The sequence below is a fragment of the Ochotona curzoniae genome, unplaced genomic scaffold (genome assembly GCF_017591425.1).
Source record: "Ochotona curzoniae isolate NIBS_2020 unplaced genomic scaffold, NIBS_Ocur_1.0 contig_43, whole genome shotgun sequence".
In the NCBI taxonomy this organism is placed as follows: Eukaryota; Metazoa; Chordata; class Mammalia; order Lagomorpha; family Ochotonidae; genus Ochotona; species Ochotona curzoniae.
In genome coordinates this window covers 18,769,182-18,784,357 of record NW_024466218.1, presented here as the reverse complement: position 1 = coordinate 18,784,357, position 15,176 = coordinate 18,769,182, and the positions used below count along the sequence as shown (strand labels likewise).

Below are 15,176 nucleotides of genomic sequence, written 5' to 3'. Positions count from 1 at the left end.
GGTGCTACCCAGTCATAACCATTCTGGACTTTCAGGAAGTAAAGTATCAGATGGAAACTCCATCTTTCAAAGAATGTGATTCCTTATGCTATCCCATTGCCTCAAGTACTCGAGGTCCTGGCACCCAGAAGGAAAACCTAGATGGATTCTTAGGTTTTTCACTTGGGCTTGGCCCAGATATACCTGCTGTGAGCAATTGGGGAGTGAATCAGCAGACAGAAAAAAAAAATCTCTGTGCCTTTCAAATAAACAAACATTAAAAATTAAGGAATCTGGCACTGTGCAAGTCAAATTGTTGCCTGCAACATCAACATCCCATAGAAAATACTGGTTCATATCCTGGCTGCTTTGTTTCTGATCCAACTTCCTAATAATGTCAAATAAATCTTTCATATATAAAGTATTTCATATATATATAAAGTATTTCATATTTAAAGTATTTCATATATAAATGAGGGGCCAACATCCTGGCATAGTAGGCTAAGCCTCCATCTGTGGTACTGACATGCTGTATGGTTGCTCCCAGTTGTTTCATTCCTGATACAGCTCCCTGCTAATACATCTTGGAAAGCAGTGGAGGATGGTTCAAGACCCTGGGCTCCTGCACCCATGTGGCAAGCCTGACTAAAGCTCCTGGCTACTGGCTACTGGCTCCTGGCTCTTGACTTCGGATGAGCCCAGCTCTTGCTGTTGTGGCCTTGGAAAGTGAACCAGTAGATGTCTCTCTTTCTCTCTCTTTAACTCTTTCAAATAAATAAATAAGTCTTTTAAATAAATAAAACTGCCATCATCTAATTCAAAAGTAATTCCTACCTGCTAGTATTAGTGTTTGTAATCCTAGGAATACCATTTCCTCAGTGGGAAAAAACTCAATAACCCATGATAGAGGTTTAGTAAACAACAACAAAAAAGAAAAAATTAGAACTACTTCAAATACTTAATATCTCTCTAAATATCCATCATACAGAAGAAAATTACTTTTAAAGAAGAATTTTCAGATTATGCAAGGTCATTTTGAAGCAAAATGTACTTTTTTAAAAATAACACTCCTTAGTAAAGTAATCCATTATCTTTAAGGCACTATGAGAAACTGAAAATCAGGATAAAAACTTTTGTGAATATATTTTTCCCTTCTACAAAATAATTCTTCATACTTCCAAAGCAAGGACTGTAAAACTGCATTTCAGTATGAGTTTTTAATATTTTAACATGTTTTATGAATCAAATCAGTGTATCATGTTCCTTCTCTGCCCATCAAAATACTTCCTTCCGCATACTTATCCAAAATTCTGTACAGGCTTTGCAGAATTATTAGCATTTATTTTAAGCATTCAAAATGTTAATCTTGGGGCCCAGCAGTGAGGCCTAGCGGCTAAAGTCCTGCCTTGAACGCATCAGGATCCCATATGGGCACCGGTTCTTATCCCGGCAGCTCCACTTCCCATCCAGCTCTCTGTTTGTGACCTGGGAAAGCAGTAGAGGACGGCCCAAAGCCTTGGGACCCTGCACCCATGTGGGATACCCAGACGAAGTTCCTGGCTGCTTGCTCTGGATCGGCATAGCATTGGCCGTTGCGCTCACTTGGGGAGTGAATCATAGGATGGAAGATCTTCCTCTCTGTCTCTCCTCCTCTCTGTATATCTGACTTTCCAATAAATAAATAAAATCTTTTTAAAAAAAAGGTTAATCTTAAATTGGATTTTAATTACTAAAATTATGACAATTCCACTACACTAAAATTTCTTCCTTAAATACAAGGTAAAAAGTTCACAGAGCTCTTGTTCAATTATCCAATAACAACAACAAAAAAACAGAGTACATACAGTCAACATAATATTAGCAATAACTTACTAGTCATTGTCATTCTTAATGACAAATTGAGTTTCTCTATTTTAAAAATGAAAAGTAATTTAGGACATACTTAAAATATATTATGAAACAAAAAATAAACCTGTTCAATGCTTGGAGAAATTTATACACGCATAAAAATGTATCTGGGGCTTCTGTGGCCTACTGGGTAAAGCCATCACCCGTAGCTCCAACATCCCACACAAGCACTGGTTTGAGTCTCCCAGCTCCAATTCTAATTCAGCTTCCCATTAATGTGCCTTGGAAAGCAGTGCAGCATGGTGTAAGTACTTGGGCCCCTGCATCCACATGGAAGACCCAGAAGAGGCTTCTGGCATTGGACCTGGCATTGGACCTGCCCAGCTCAGGTCACTGCAGTCATTTGGGGAGTGAACTGGCAGATGGAAAATCTCTCTCCCTCTCTTCTCTGTAACTCTGATCTTGAAATAAATAACAAATAAATCATTTTTTTAAAATGTTGATTAATATGCTGAAGTAATATGTCTAAAATTCCATAAGCAGTAAATCTAACCCCAAGAAGAATATGAAGACAATAAATTTCCCTAAAAATATCCCAATTTCAAGACTGTAAATCAAATTCAGTTAGTCATTCAACACCAATATGCTCTTTCCACTGATGCAAAACTTATATTTAAAAAGTGAGAAGTGCATTATGTATAAAACAATCACTTGAAAAAAACCATTTATGTCAAATTGCTATATATTTTATGGTGAAAAAATAAACTTCACACATTATTTACTGCAAACTGACTAGTGTTCAGATCTTACACTAGTCAAATACTAACTTCACGAAATCTTCCAACCAAGTACTAACCAGGCCCGACCCTGCTTAGCTTCCGAGATCAGACGAGATCGGGCACGTTCAGGGTGGTATGGCCGTAGACAACTTCACGAAATCTAACAATCATACAACAGAAGAAGGTGGCATACTAGTTGTTTTGAATATATATTCATATATTTACATTCTTAAAATTAAAACTGAACACATTCACAAGTCTTCCCCAAAATTAACTCCCAATTCTCATACATCAAGTTCTGAAAGGAAAAACAATCAGCTATTTTTCAATTCAAAATGTTAAGAAGAAAAAACATGGCTCAATCTACTACAATAGTTATAAATACCTTTAATCAATTAATTAATTAATAATTAATTAGCAGACCAGCCAGCCAACCCACTGATAAGGCCAGAATTGTGGGGTAGCAAATGAAGAGCCAAATGGGCACCAGTTCTTGTCCTGGCTGCTCCTTTTCTGATCCAGCTCCTTGTTGATGGTGCAGCAGCCGATGGCCCAAGTGCTTGGGCTTCTGTCACCCCCCTGGGAGACCCAGACGAATGAAGTTCCTGATTTTGGACAGACCAGTTCTGGCCACTGGAACAACCAGGGAATGAATCAGCTAACTCTTCTCCCTTCTAACACTGACTTTCAAATAAATAAATAAATCTTTATTTAAAAATCAGTGACACTTTTTAAAGCTACTCTCAAATGAAAAATCCCCAAATATTTATTCTCCCTCTTACTAAACATTCAACTAGATATTTTCCAAAGCTGCAGCTTAAGTATATGGCAAAATTAACCCTTATCAAACTGATTATTTAATCAAATAAAGATTCAGTTCCTCAAAAATAAAACTGGTGGAACACAAAGTAGTTTAAAAAGTGTTAGTAAAGTTATATATCGCTATTGAAAATAGATTTCACCCCACCAGAAATTCTGAAATCCTAAAACACCAGTTTTTACCAACACCAGGCTACGCATACAAACTGCCTTTGTGTTCTCTATGCTGCTTGCCCCTAGTCACTGAGTATCTACGTCAGTCACCTGACTATCACAGTTCCACAGCGCTTATGACCAATAACCATTCAATGCATCTGGACAATAAGATGCTGGACTCTATGCTTGATATATGCCTGCAATGAAATAATCTTGACTGGATTTGAATTCTAATATTGCAACAAGGTGGAGGAATTCACCATGGGGGGAGGACCCGGGGAGGGGCTGGGGGAATCCCAGAGCCTATGAAACTGTGTGACAAAATGAAATGTAATCAATTTAAAAAAAAAGCTACATCATTCACCTCAAGAGCAATCTTATTATACAGTATCATCTCACATAATCGCAGGAAGAGTGAATACGGTATGGTAAGGTATTCTGGAAGACACTGTTCATAAAACACTTCATTATAGCATACTGTTGTAACTGTTCTATTTTATTATTTTTAGTAAGCTCCTTCTGTGCCTAATTTATACATCAAACTTCATCAGAGTTATGTTCAAGTATATACTGGGAGGCAGTCTATGTGGGATCTAGCATTACCAATGGATTCAGGCCTTCACTGAGAGTCTTGGCACATATCATATCCCCCACACACAAGTGAGGCCTATTATGGTATTTTTCTCATGCATGAAATCATACTCCATTCTAGTCTGCTTTGCTTACAGTATCTTGTATATTTTGTAAGGTAACCACAGAGTAAATGCTTGCTTAAAAAAAAATTCTCCCTGTATAAAAGTGTCATTTAATATAACAGTTCATTAAAGACAAGCAATAAATTATTTCATTAAGTGACATATGGAAAGATAATAAAGAAGCATTCATATAGTACATTCATTCATGAACTTCATGGTGGTAAAATAGAATCAGAAGTCAAGAGTGTTTATAGAGAATAAATGCTAACCGTTTCTGAAAGAATCAACTATTTATCTACTTGGTTTCACTAAAATTCCCCCAATTTTAAGTTATTTTTGGCATTAAAAAAAAGCATAAATGAATCATTCCTATTGTATAACTATGGTTCTGTATCCTAACCACATGTAACAAAACTCAAGCTAACTTTTAACTGAAACTTCTCCTTCCTGTGTTAGCATCTATTTTTTAACAAGAAACTTTACTACTGTAGTTTTTAAAACATCAAGATATAATTTGCAAAAAAACAAACTTACACAATCCCAAAAGCAGTTAATCAACACAATATTCTGATGGATTCGAAGATTGTTCTGTAATATTTCCATTTCCAGCAACTTGAACTAGAACACTGTTAAGTCTTTGGGACTACATTTTGAAAACTCACAGCAGAGCCCAAGGTCCACTTTGGTGGCAGTACTTGTGAGACAGGTATCCACACGAAAGCACCTGACTGGCAGGGAAAGTTCTTAGGCCAACTAACTGCATTTTAGGTTCCCTGAACCCCAACAGTTGGTAGCTCACGTCATCAGTGCCAACAGGAGTTAATTTTTCCATCACATGCAGAACCTCTCTCGTCTGTCTGCCTCTGTATCTCAGAAAAACAGCTCATGGCCTCTTCTAGGATATCATGCAGTTTCCATCACACACAAGCAACCCTGTCAAGTAATCCTGGAAATTATTGCCCTGGGCGCTCTCTCAGACTCCCTCAGCTTTAAAGACACCGAGGTCATCTGATAAAACATTCTATGTTCAGAAAAATATATTTTTATTGAACATGCCTACTCAGGAAAATGGTTTAAGCATTGCTAAAAACAGCCTGATAGTTATAGCATTGATAAGAAGCATTTTAATTCATTAACCAACAAAAGTAATGAATTCCAAGAAAAAATAATAGGATGACTCATACAACATTGTCATTTTTCATTGCTTCAGTATGGTAGCCTAGGAGCAGGTATTCTGTTGTCACACAACTGACACACTATAAAAGTGGTTTCCAATCCTTGTTTTTTTTTTCTTTTTTTTTTTTTTATTGTTGCTTACATTGTATTATGTAGTACAGTTTTATAGGCGCTGGGGATTCCCCCCACCCCTACCATACCCCTCCCCCCATGGTGGATTCCTCCACCTTGTTGCATAACCATAGTTCAAGTTCAGTTGAGATTCATTGCTTGCAAACACATGCCTAGCATAAAGTTCAGCGTCTAAAGACTGGAGCAGTAATGAGGGTGACTCCAAGGCACTGAAGTTTGTTCATTCTAAACTCCATGGCAACATACAATTCTGATTTAGAATTCTTTAGTATTTTAACTGCTTTCACTTTAAAATTCTAAAAAGTTGTTTTAATAGCTGGTTTATAGGGCCCAGCATGATAGTTAAAGTCCTCGCTTCACGCTTCACCTTGAACATGCCGGCATCCCATATGGGAGCCGGTTCTAATCCCGGCAGCTCCACTTTCTATCCAGCTCACTGCTTGTGGCCTGGAAAAGCACTGGAGGATGGCCCAAAGCTTTGGAACCCTGCCAGCACATGGGAGACCAGGAAGAGGCTCCTGTCTTCAGATTGGTGCAGCTCCGGCCATTGTGGCCACTTGGGGAGTGAATCATAGGATGGAAGATCTTCCTCTCTGTGCCTCCTCCACTGTGTATCTGACTTTCCAATAAAAATAAATAAATCTTTTTAAAAAACAGTTGGTTTATAATTAAGTATACAATAATCCTCAGCTGATTTTTATAGAATTATTTTAAGTGGCAAAATCCTTACAGAAAACCACATGAAAGGTATACAGTCTGTGTATACCTTTTTGTTCACTTTAACAAATACTGGCCAGTGCAAGCAGTTAAAGGGTAAGCCACCACAACAAAGAACTGTGCAAACAAATCCCTTGCTGTGGAAAACACATAGATGCCTCTGCGTTAGCAGTAAAGAAATCTGCACATAATTTTGCACTTTCCTAATACGTACACACGTATGTCCATTAACTGCCAGTAGAAGAGAAGTTTCATAGGATTCCAATTTAGTCAAATGAAACTAAAAATTGACCATATGACACTGGAATTTCTACCATTACCTACAATCAATGCCATGATATACTTAAATAGCAGAATGCTGGACTTGTGACTACTGCTGAAGGACTATACTGTTATAATAACATGGGGGAAAATAGTCGTGGGGGCAGAACAGGGAAGGAGAGAAGGGGAAGGAGAGGGGGGAATTCCTATACTTACAAAACTATCACAGAAAATAGTAACAATAAAAAAGGGTATAAGATTCCAGTTTAGGAACCAGGCTAGATCATCTTGGTTCAAGCCTCATAAACTGGTTATATGGAAGTCTTCATTCTCGGGGATCCGCTCAGGCCACTTATGACCAACACTATCTAAAACAGCTCCTCTACCCCACCCCTGCTTTATCTTCATCACTTATATCTCACTCCATTACTATTATTATTCACAGCATGTCCCCACCTGGTAGCTTATAACGAAGCTATCATATCTGCTCAAAGAAGATTAGATATGAAAGAGACTTCATTTGCTGCTGTGCCCCTCAAAGCTGCACACTAGGTGAAGAGCTACTTGTTAAGCAAATAAATGACTGACAGAATCAATCTATCTTGGGCTTATACCATCTCCCTACATCACCAAGTCTTATGAAGAAGAGTCCTAAGAAGTGCTCTACAATGTTTACCCCACTGAATTTCTGGAACCACGCTTCATTTTCATCACACATACTGGCTTTCTATGAACATGTCTTAGCAACAAGAAATAACTTTCTCCTAGACAGTAAGAACAAGCCATTTCAGCCACTTTCAGTGTCTAAAAGGGTATCAGACAAACTAGTAAATAAAATCCTCACAAAATCTTTGTTCCAGCCTTCTAACTACCAATTCTTCCTCCGATCACTCCACCTTTTAGTCTTCACTTTTTAAAAAGTCTTGTTCTGAACTGGTGAACTATCAAAATCACTCGAGCAAGAACCTCGGAGCATGCCCTACATCCAGGACCTGGGGAGGGTGGCAAATTGGGTGGGCCTTCTCCCTTAATACCCTCCTTTAAACATGAAGGAAACAATATGGAAATAATAGTCTTACCCACTTTCCTATAGCCCTTGAACGTTTTTACTTTAATTAACTATGTAAAGATTGTCAAAAATATAATAATAAAAACAAAGAAAAAAAAAAAAGTCTTGTTCTGTACTCAGCACAGTGGCCCAGTGGCCAAATCCTTGCCTTGCATGCACCAGGATCTCATGGGTACCAGTTTGTGCTCCAACTTCCAGCTTGTGGCCTGGAAAAAGCAGTGAAGATGGCCCAAAGCCTTGGGACCCTGCACTCGCACAGGAGACCTGGAAGAAGCTTCCGGCTTCAGACTGGCTCAGCTCTGGCCATTGTAACTACTTGGGGTAATGAACTAGTAGATGGAAGAGTGCTCTCTCTGTACTGTCTTCTCTCTGAATGGCTGCCTTTCCAACAAAAATAAATAAATTATTAAAAGGCGGGGGGAGATCTTGTGTAAGGGTAGTTACTATGGCAGAGAGTTAAGTCACTGCTTGAGACACTTCCACGACACATCCTCACAGCTGCTCAGGGGCCTGTCTACTCCACAAACTTCCAGTCCACATTCCTGCTAAGGCACTGGGTGGTAGCAGACAATGGCTCCAATACTTAGGCTCCTGGCTTCAGCTCAGCTCAGCTCAGTCCCATGCTGTAAGTATTGGGAAGTGAACCAGGCAACATCTCTCTCCCTGACACTCTGCCTTTCAAATAGATAAATAAATGTTCAAAAACTTTGTATTGTTTATATGTAAACTTACTCAAGGATATACCTTTCCCCAAAGGATACTATTTAGCTTATGAAAAAACAAAATTAAACTTTAAGTTTCATTATAAGTACTGGATAATCCAAATTTAAGTTATAAGGAAATCAGATGGCAACTTTGATCCACCTTTGACTTTGATATTACCCATTTCTCCATGAGAAATAAAAATGGGTATTTAAAAGCTGGGTACAGAAAATGACATAAGAACACTTATACTGAGTGAGGTCAGATAAATTGCAGCCTCATAATGAAGGCCATCAACAACCAACACTGATTAGGGAATTTCTGAGGCCTCAGAACGAGAACCACACTGCATATATCAAAACCCACACCAGCCCTTGCAGGCCTGGACCCTAACAGCCACTCACAGACTTGTCAACATGGGTTCATCCTTGTAACACATGTACACTCACATGCAGGATACTGATGGTAGGGCACAGCTATGCAGGTTGTAGTAGCAGATAATATATGGCAATGCTGTACCTTTTGCTCTATTTTGCTATGAATTTAAAGCTGCTCTAAAAATTTATTTCAAAAACAAAACTAAGGATCACATTTTCACCTTAAACTTGCATGTCCTTTTATAAACACCAGAATATATCCTATTTTGAGAAAAAGACGTATCAAAAGTTTATGCTTCTGCACAAAGTTAATACGAAAATTTACCATAATAAGTTAGGGAATAATAAGCTGGCCAAAAAATACCTTGAAACATTCCAAAGGATATTACTAACAAGACTTCAAAGTTTATAAACTTCACACCCAGTCACTGCAGCACCGGAAAACCAGACTTAAACGATATATTATTCTAAATAGTTGACAATGCAATGTCAGATACTCACTTAAAAGAAATAAAAGGGGCTCATGCGTGCTACTTAATATTAAGTCTGCCACAGTTCATAATATGACTTAAAGAAACTGGACTCTACTTTTTAGAATTGATACTGATTCACTGTAAGAGAACTACTTACTGGTGATAACTTACAAAATGCTGCTGCGCAGGGTTTTTAATTATGAGACAACTCATGACTGCTCACCATGGATTTGTGTGAATATTGAAAACCTAATATTAAATGGGTAGGCACTGCATGCACCAGGCTACATGGAGATCACGACACTGGGATCCCACACCTGGGACTGAATCCTGACTCTGCTTCCAATCCAGCTGGTATCCAATCAGCCAGACACTGGCATCTCACACGAAAAGTGCCTAGAATTGAATCCTGACTCTGCTGCGAATCCAGCTTCCTATTCGTGTGCCTAGGAGGTAGCAGATGATAACCCAAGTAACTTGAGTCTTGATCCAACACCCATAAAACAGATTGGGATTAAGTTTCTGGCTACTGGTTTCAGTCTAAACCAGCCTTGGCTGCTGCAGATAGAAGATTCTTCCCTCCCTCCACCCCTCTCCATTATTCTGTCCTTCAAATTATGAATCATTTTTAAATGCAATATTAACAGAAAAAAGAAATACTGAAATGTATCTAGTATGACAAATTTTGTGCTATGTTATGGAAGGTAACATGCTAAAATACTCATTTTAAAAAGTTAGCAAAAAAGCTTCATTATAGTTGATCCTAATCTTTACATTTTTTTACTTCAACAAAGCTCTACAAAGGATTTGCTACTTTAAAATAACTTATCATTTTCTAAGCAAGTCAACTGGTCAAGTATATAATCTCCCCCACAAAATCTATAAGGTAAGAGACAGCTTATCATGACATAATTCTCTGCCTTGATATGAATGCTGAGCAATGGAGTGCAGTGGTCCTAGCTTCTGAGGCGCTGAGCCGGCTGGCCTGATCACATGAACTGCGAATTCAGCTGACTTCAGGTAACTGTTCACAACAACCTTTTTTATGTTCTCCTAAAAAAAAAAAATACTAGACAAGAGTTCCAATTCCTACCCATCACGATGAATACATTTTTGGAGCCTTAATCAGAATAGCATTTATATAGTAGATTGCTACAGCACACAAAAGCAAGCCATTATAGCCAAGACAAGGTGAAGCTTCCCTGAGTTTAAATTTACAGGAAAAAAATTTTCCTGCTATCCTTGTATACTTATATATATACACATTGGTCTTTTCAGGCAATTAATTCCTTGAAATGAAGTCTAATGTCTAATATTCATTTCATATGGAATCAAAACACCTCCAACAGATCAAAGCACCAGACTCCAAAGTGACGTGATATAGAAACTAACTCCACTAGGAAACATAACTGATCAGAAAACTGCAAAGATGAGGGGCTGGCTTAGTGGTATAGCGCACTAATACTCTGCCTGGGATGCCAGCATCCCATATGGGTGCCAGCTCTTGTCCTGAATGTTCCACTTTTAATCCTGCTCCCCGCTAACGACCTGGAAAAGCAGCAGAGGGTGGTCCAAGTTCTTGGCCCCTTACACGCAATGGGAGAACCAGAAAAAACTCCTGGCTCCTGGCTTTGGATATGTCCAGTTCTGGTCATTGCAGCCATTTGAGGAGTGAACCAGCAGATGGAAGCATAGAAGATCTCTATGTCTGTCTGTCTGTCTCTCTCTAATTCTTTCAAGTAAAATAATCTTTAAAAATAAAACTGCAAAAAGCAAAGCACACACAAAAAATAAATATAAATAAATCAAATGCTTAAGAGAAGCTCTAAATGCTCAAGATGATTACATAATACTTTCACATTAATTCATTATAAAATACTATGAATAAGACTGTATTTCTGCTCATTTTAAGTCCCCTAAATGAAATTACTGCTAAAATTGCATTGCTAAATCTCCATAGAGAGTCGCAAAACAACGTATTTCCAAAAACTTCAGGGAGAGAATGGTGTAGTGCTGATAATGAGCTGCCTTGCAGACAATCAACTTAAAAAACAATCCATAAGCATTAAACATCTGTTGCCCAGCTACTAAATTCAGCTACTAAATTGCATAATTAACTATTTGCACACCTTAAAAAAAATGCATTAACTATGCCAAACAAAAACTTGTAAAACATTTTCTGAATTACTAAATCAGTTGCACCTTGATGAAATAGAACAAGAATTTTAGTTTTTATTTTTACAATTTGTTTGGATTCTTTGCAAACAGCTGCACTCAAATCTCAACACCCAAGAGATTCTATTGGGTTCATCCAGATTAGGTCACCTGAATGCTCATAGTCATCATTTATCCTACCTTTACAATTTATATAACTTTTCACTGCCCTTACTTAGTCTGTATATCTAAGATCATACTGCAACTTGGAAAACTGAAGTATATGTAGCTGTTACATTAAAACATACAATGTCACAATTTTTCAGAGCTAATAATATGAATGGTTAAACTGAAATGTCTATTTAAACTGTAGTTTGTTTCATCTCTTCTGCTTTGCGAAATTCTAGAAAAGACCATTCATGCAGGTCTACCCTGTGCAATGCACAGCACAGTCAGTCATGCACCTTGACCCTTCACTAGCTTTCCCACAACTACCCTAAAAATTAGATATGTTTAAAAGCCACAAAACAACATGAAATAACATGAAAAACAGAAACTACTTATAGGTTTAGATTAATTTGCTTTGGTATAAATTCAGAAAGACAAGAAACAGGCCACTGGTGTTTTAGAAGTTGTAAATAGTAATCAAGGTACTCAATTAGCAAAAATGTTAAGAAAATCTGAACAAAGCATACCTAACCTCTGCCACACAAGCCAAACAAGGAGAATGTCTGACCTCGACAATGGGATTCTATCTTCAAAGAGCATTCTGTCCATTTACCTTCTCCCTTTCCATAAAGTACTGGGATGGCTACATAAAAAACTATTTAGTAAATACTCTATCAAGAGATCCATCATGATCTTGATTAATAAACCAGAACAGTATGTAAGATGCATGAACATTCATATTACACATACTATCAAGACTTCTTAAAATATTAAGAAGCTGAACAATACCGAGAACCTTCCTTAGAACAAGTCCAGAGTCCACTTCTCTCATGAGCTTCATTTAAATCCCCGTTCCAATAGCTGAATACAAGGATTTTTGAAAGTAATTCAATGGAGAGAAAAAGTGAAAGGCAATTCTAAAGACTTTAAAATTCTTATTTAATAAACCAAACGGATGAGACTCAGTATTTTAAGCTGAATTGCCTATAAGTGCTTTGAACCTGATCGTTCCTGTTACTGGATTTATTTAAGTTTGTTAGCTGTAAGTTTAGGTAACCAATATGATTTTTTTTAAAATATTCTTTAGGTATCAGCAATATGCTGTCTTCATGTGTAGGCAGAAAACTAGGAAAAAATACAATCACATTAAAAAGCTTCAGGAGACCAGAACTTTCCCCTCTTTAATGTAGTAATACACAAAGCTGCCAAGATCTATTAAACATCACATAGTTTACAAAATGTCCCTAATCATCAGAGTCTCTTCAGTAATAGGAATATATCAGTTCAGAATCATTCAGGATCATCTTTTTTCCACTAGGAAATCTCAAGTCTGCCTTTACAGTACACAGTAAAAGATGTCACAATACGGGAAAAGCAGATGTCAACTATGTGATCAATTACAGACCCTTTGACCAGTAAGAGGTAAAACAAGAAAATTCCTAACCAACTTTTTAAAAGTTCGATGAATTAAGGGAAGCCTCTGCACAACCTTCAATATGGGTGACAACTTAGAATAAAAAATGTGCAATAAGAATTAACCAGGTTATCATGCACTGAGCTAGGGCCAAAAAAACAAAACATTCCTTTTTTAGGTGAAACAGTTACTATAAAACTAATGAAAAAATGTGTGATTTCAGACACCACAGGCTTGAGTGCAGTGGCTATATAATGATAATGCAAGGTGCCTATTCCTGAGAACATACTTAGTAATAATGCTGAACAGCAAATCTCAGCAACACTTAAAAGGCAATGATGGGAGTCCAGCTAATGTGTTACAGAGACAGAGAGAGGAAGAAAGATTTGTGAGAAATAGCATCACTTTAAATTAATCTTGCCCCTATTATTAACCATAGTTTTTGTTTTGTTTTGTTTGCTAACGTGCCAAGTGCACTGAAAACCTCAGAACAGGTCTTTTTAAATTGGCCATGCCGTTAGTTAATAGACTGCAGTCTTCAAATTTACAGAGCTGCAGGTCGCCTGGATTTTTTCAAGTGTCTCATCTAACTGAGGCTGAGAGCTGAGAAATGCCATCAGGTGCTTTACAGTCAGTTTAAAAAACATCCTCTACCTGGTATCTCTGCAGTGATTGTCTTGCTGCTCCCTGAAACCTCTTCATCATCATCAGATGAGCTTGTGCTGGAGTCACAAGTCAGGTCACTGTCACTGGTACTACTGTCCTGCAGCAGGTTGTACTTCTTCCTCGCAGCAGCTTCCCGCTTCTGCCTCAGTAGTCTGATTCTCTCCTTGTGCTTTTGGCTCCGATGACCTTTGACCTTGGCAACTCGGCCATTCTGTTTATCACTGGATTGCCGGTTTTTCTTGGCAGCCATGGTAGATGTCTCACTTTCAGAGCGAGACCGCCTAGACTTGCGCCCAGCCGTGGTACCAGACACTCCTGAAGGGTCTCCTTCCACTGCGGTCTCTGCCTGGGATGGCTCATTCTCCTCTGCAGAAGACAATGTGTCTGAATCAGCCAGGTGGCCGCTAGAGGAAGGGGAAAGCATGCAGTGATTAGAAGAGTCACTCTCATCCACACGGCCGGTGGTCGGCTTGTCACTCTCTGTCGACGCAAACTGAGACTCTGAAGAGTCCCTTCTCAGTTCCATCAACAAGCAGGGCATGGAAGAGAGAACTGCAGAATCCGTCACACTGTCTTTCGCAACTTGAGAATCCAGTTCCACAGAGCCTGCTTCCTCCTTGACTGTCTCTTGTTCAGATGTTTTTGGTGGGACTTCGGACTCAATGAGTTCTTCGACTTTTCCCACTGCCTCCTCCATCTTCATTTCAGAATTTCAAATTAAATCATGGAGCAAAGTCTAGGAAATGATATCAAAGATGCAACAGGAAAGAAACCTGCATGGAAACACACAAAATCAATACACAGAAATGATAGATTCAATAAAAACATTACTATTTTTCCAAATGGCCATAAAAATTATTACATGGACTTTCAAAATGTATGTTGTCAATTATCTTGCTTAACGGTAAAATGCAAAGAGCTTAATATCACAAAAATTTCATCACCAGGGTGGCTGTTCTGTGTAGTGATTAAGCTTCTGGTTAAGTGCCTCAATCCCACTCTGAAACTGGCCTACTGCTCCCAGACTCCAATGGTTTTGGAGTCAGATGCCACCCAGTTTGAGACCCAGATTAAGCTCCCAGCTCCCAGCATCAGCCTGGCCCAAGCAGAGCAGCTGTGGGCATGCAGGCAGTAAACCAGGAGAGGAGTTTACACACGCAGGCCCCTCTTCCCACCACACCTCTGCCTTTAAAACAAAATTTTAAGTTCTATAAGCTACTAAAAATGGCACAATATTAACCTTATATTACTACACTTACAAGGCTAGCAAGTAACCAAATTTTTAAAGAAAAGGATCTTCAAAACATTAATAAAGTTAATATATTCCAACTTTAATACAAATGGAAAAGAATACTCGAGGGGAAGAGCCTAAAAATGGTGCACGGGTTGAAATGGTTACTTTTACACCCAAATCCTCCAAGAAAGGCAAGAGGGTAGGAATTACATTAAGGGAACATCAAATATGCACTTCATGTTTAAAAAACAAAAACTTCCAGGGCAGGCCTTACATAGTTCAGTTCAAATGTTGGCTGGTCTACTTCTAACCGACTTCCCTGTTAGTGCACCTGTAAAGGCAGCAGATGATGGCCCA

The 15,176-nt window shown here is 38.4% G+C and overlaps 1 protein-coding gene across 3 annotated transcripts in view; it reads right to left on the bottom strand.

Moving 5' to 3' along the window:
• The window catches only part of CUNH18orf25 (chromosome unknown C18orf25 homolog), a 69,594-nt gene that overhangs the window by 34,645 nt on the left and 19,773 nt on the right, over positions 1 to 15,176 (bottom strand). For all 3 annotated transcript variants that reach the window (XM_040984972.1, XM_040984971.1, XM_040984973.1), the window contains exon 2: positions 13,574 to 14,358. In XM_040984972.1, coding sequence (XP_040840906.1) covers positions 13,574 to 14,288 — 715 coding nt within the window. In that variant the 5' untranslated portion in view covers positions 14,289 to 14,358. The remainder of the gene's footprint in view (positions 1 to 13,573; positions 14,359 to 15,176) is intronic.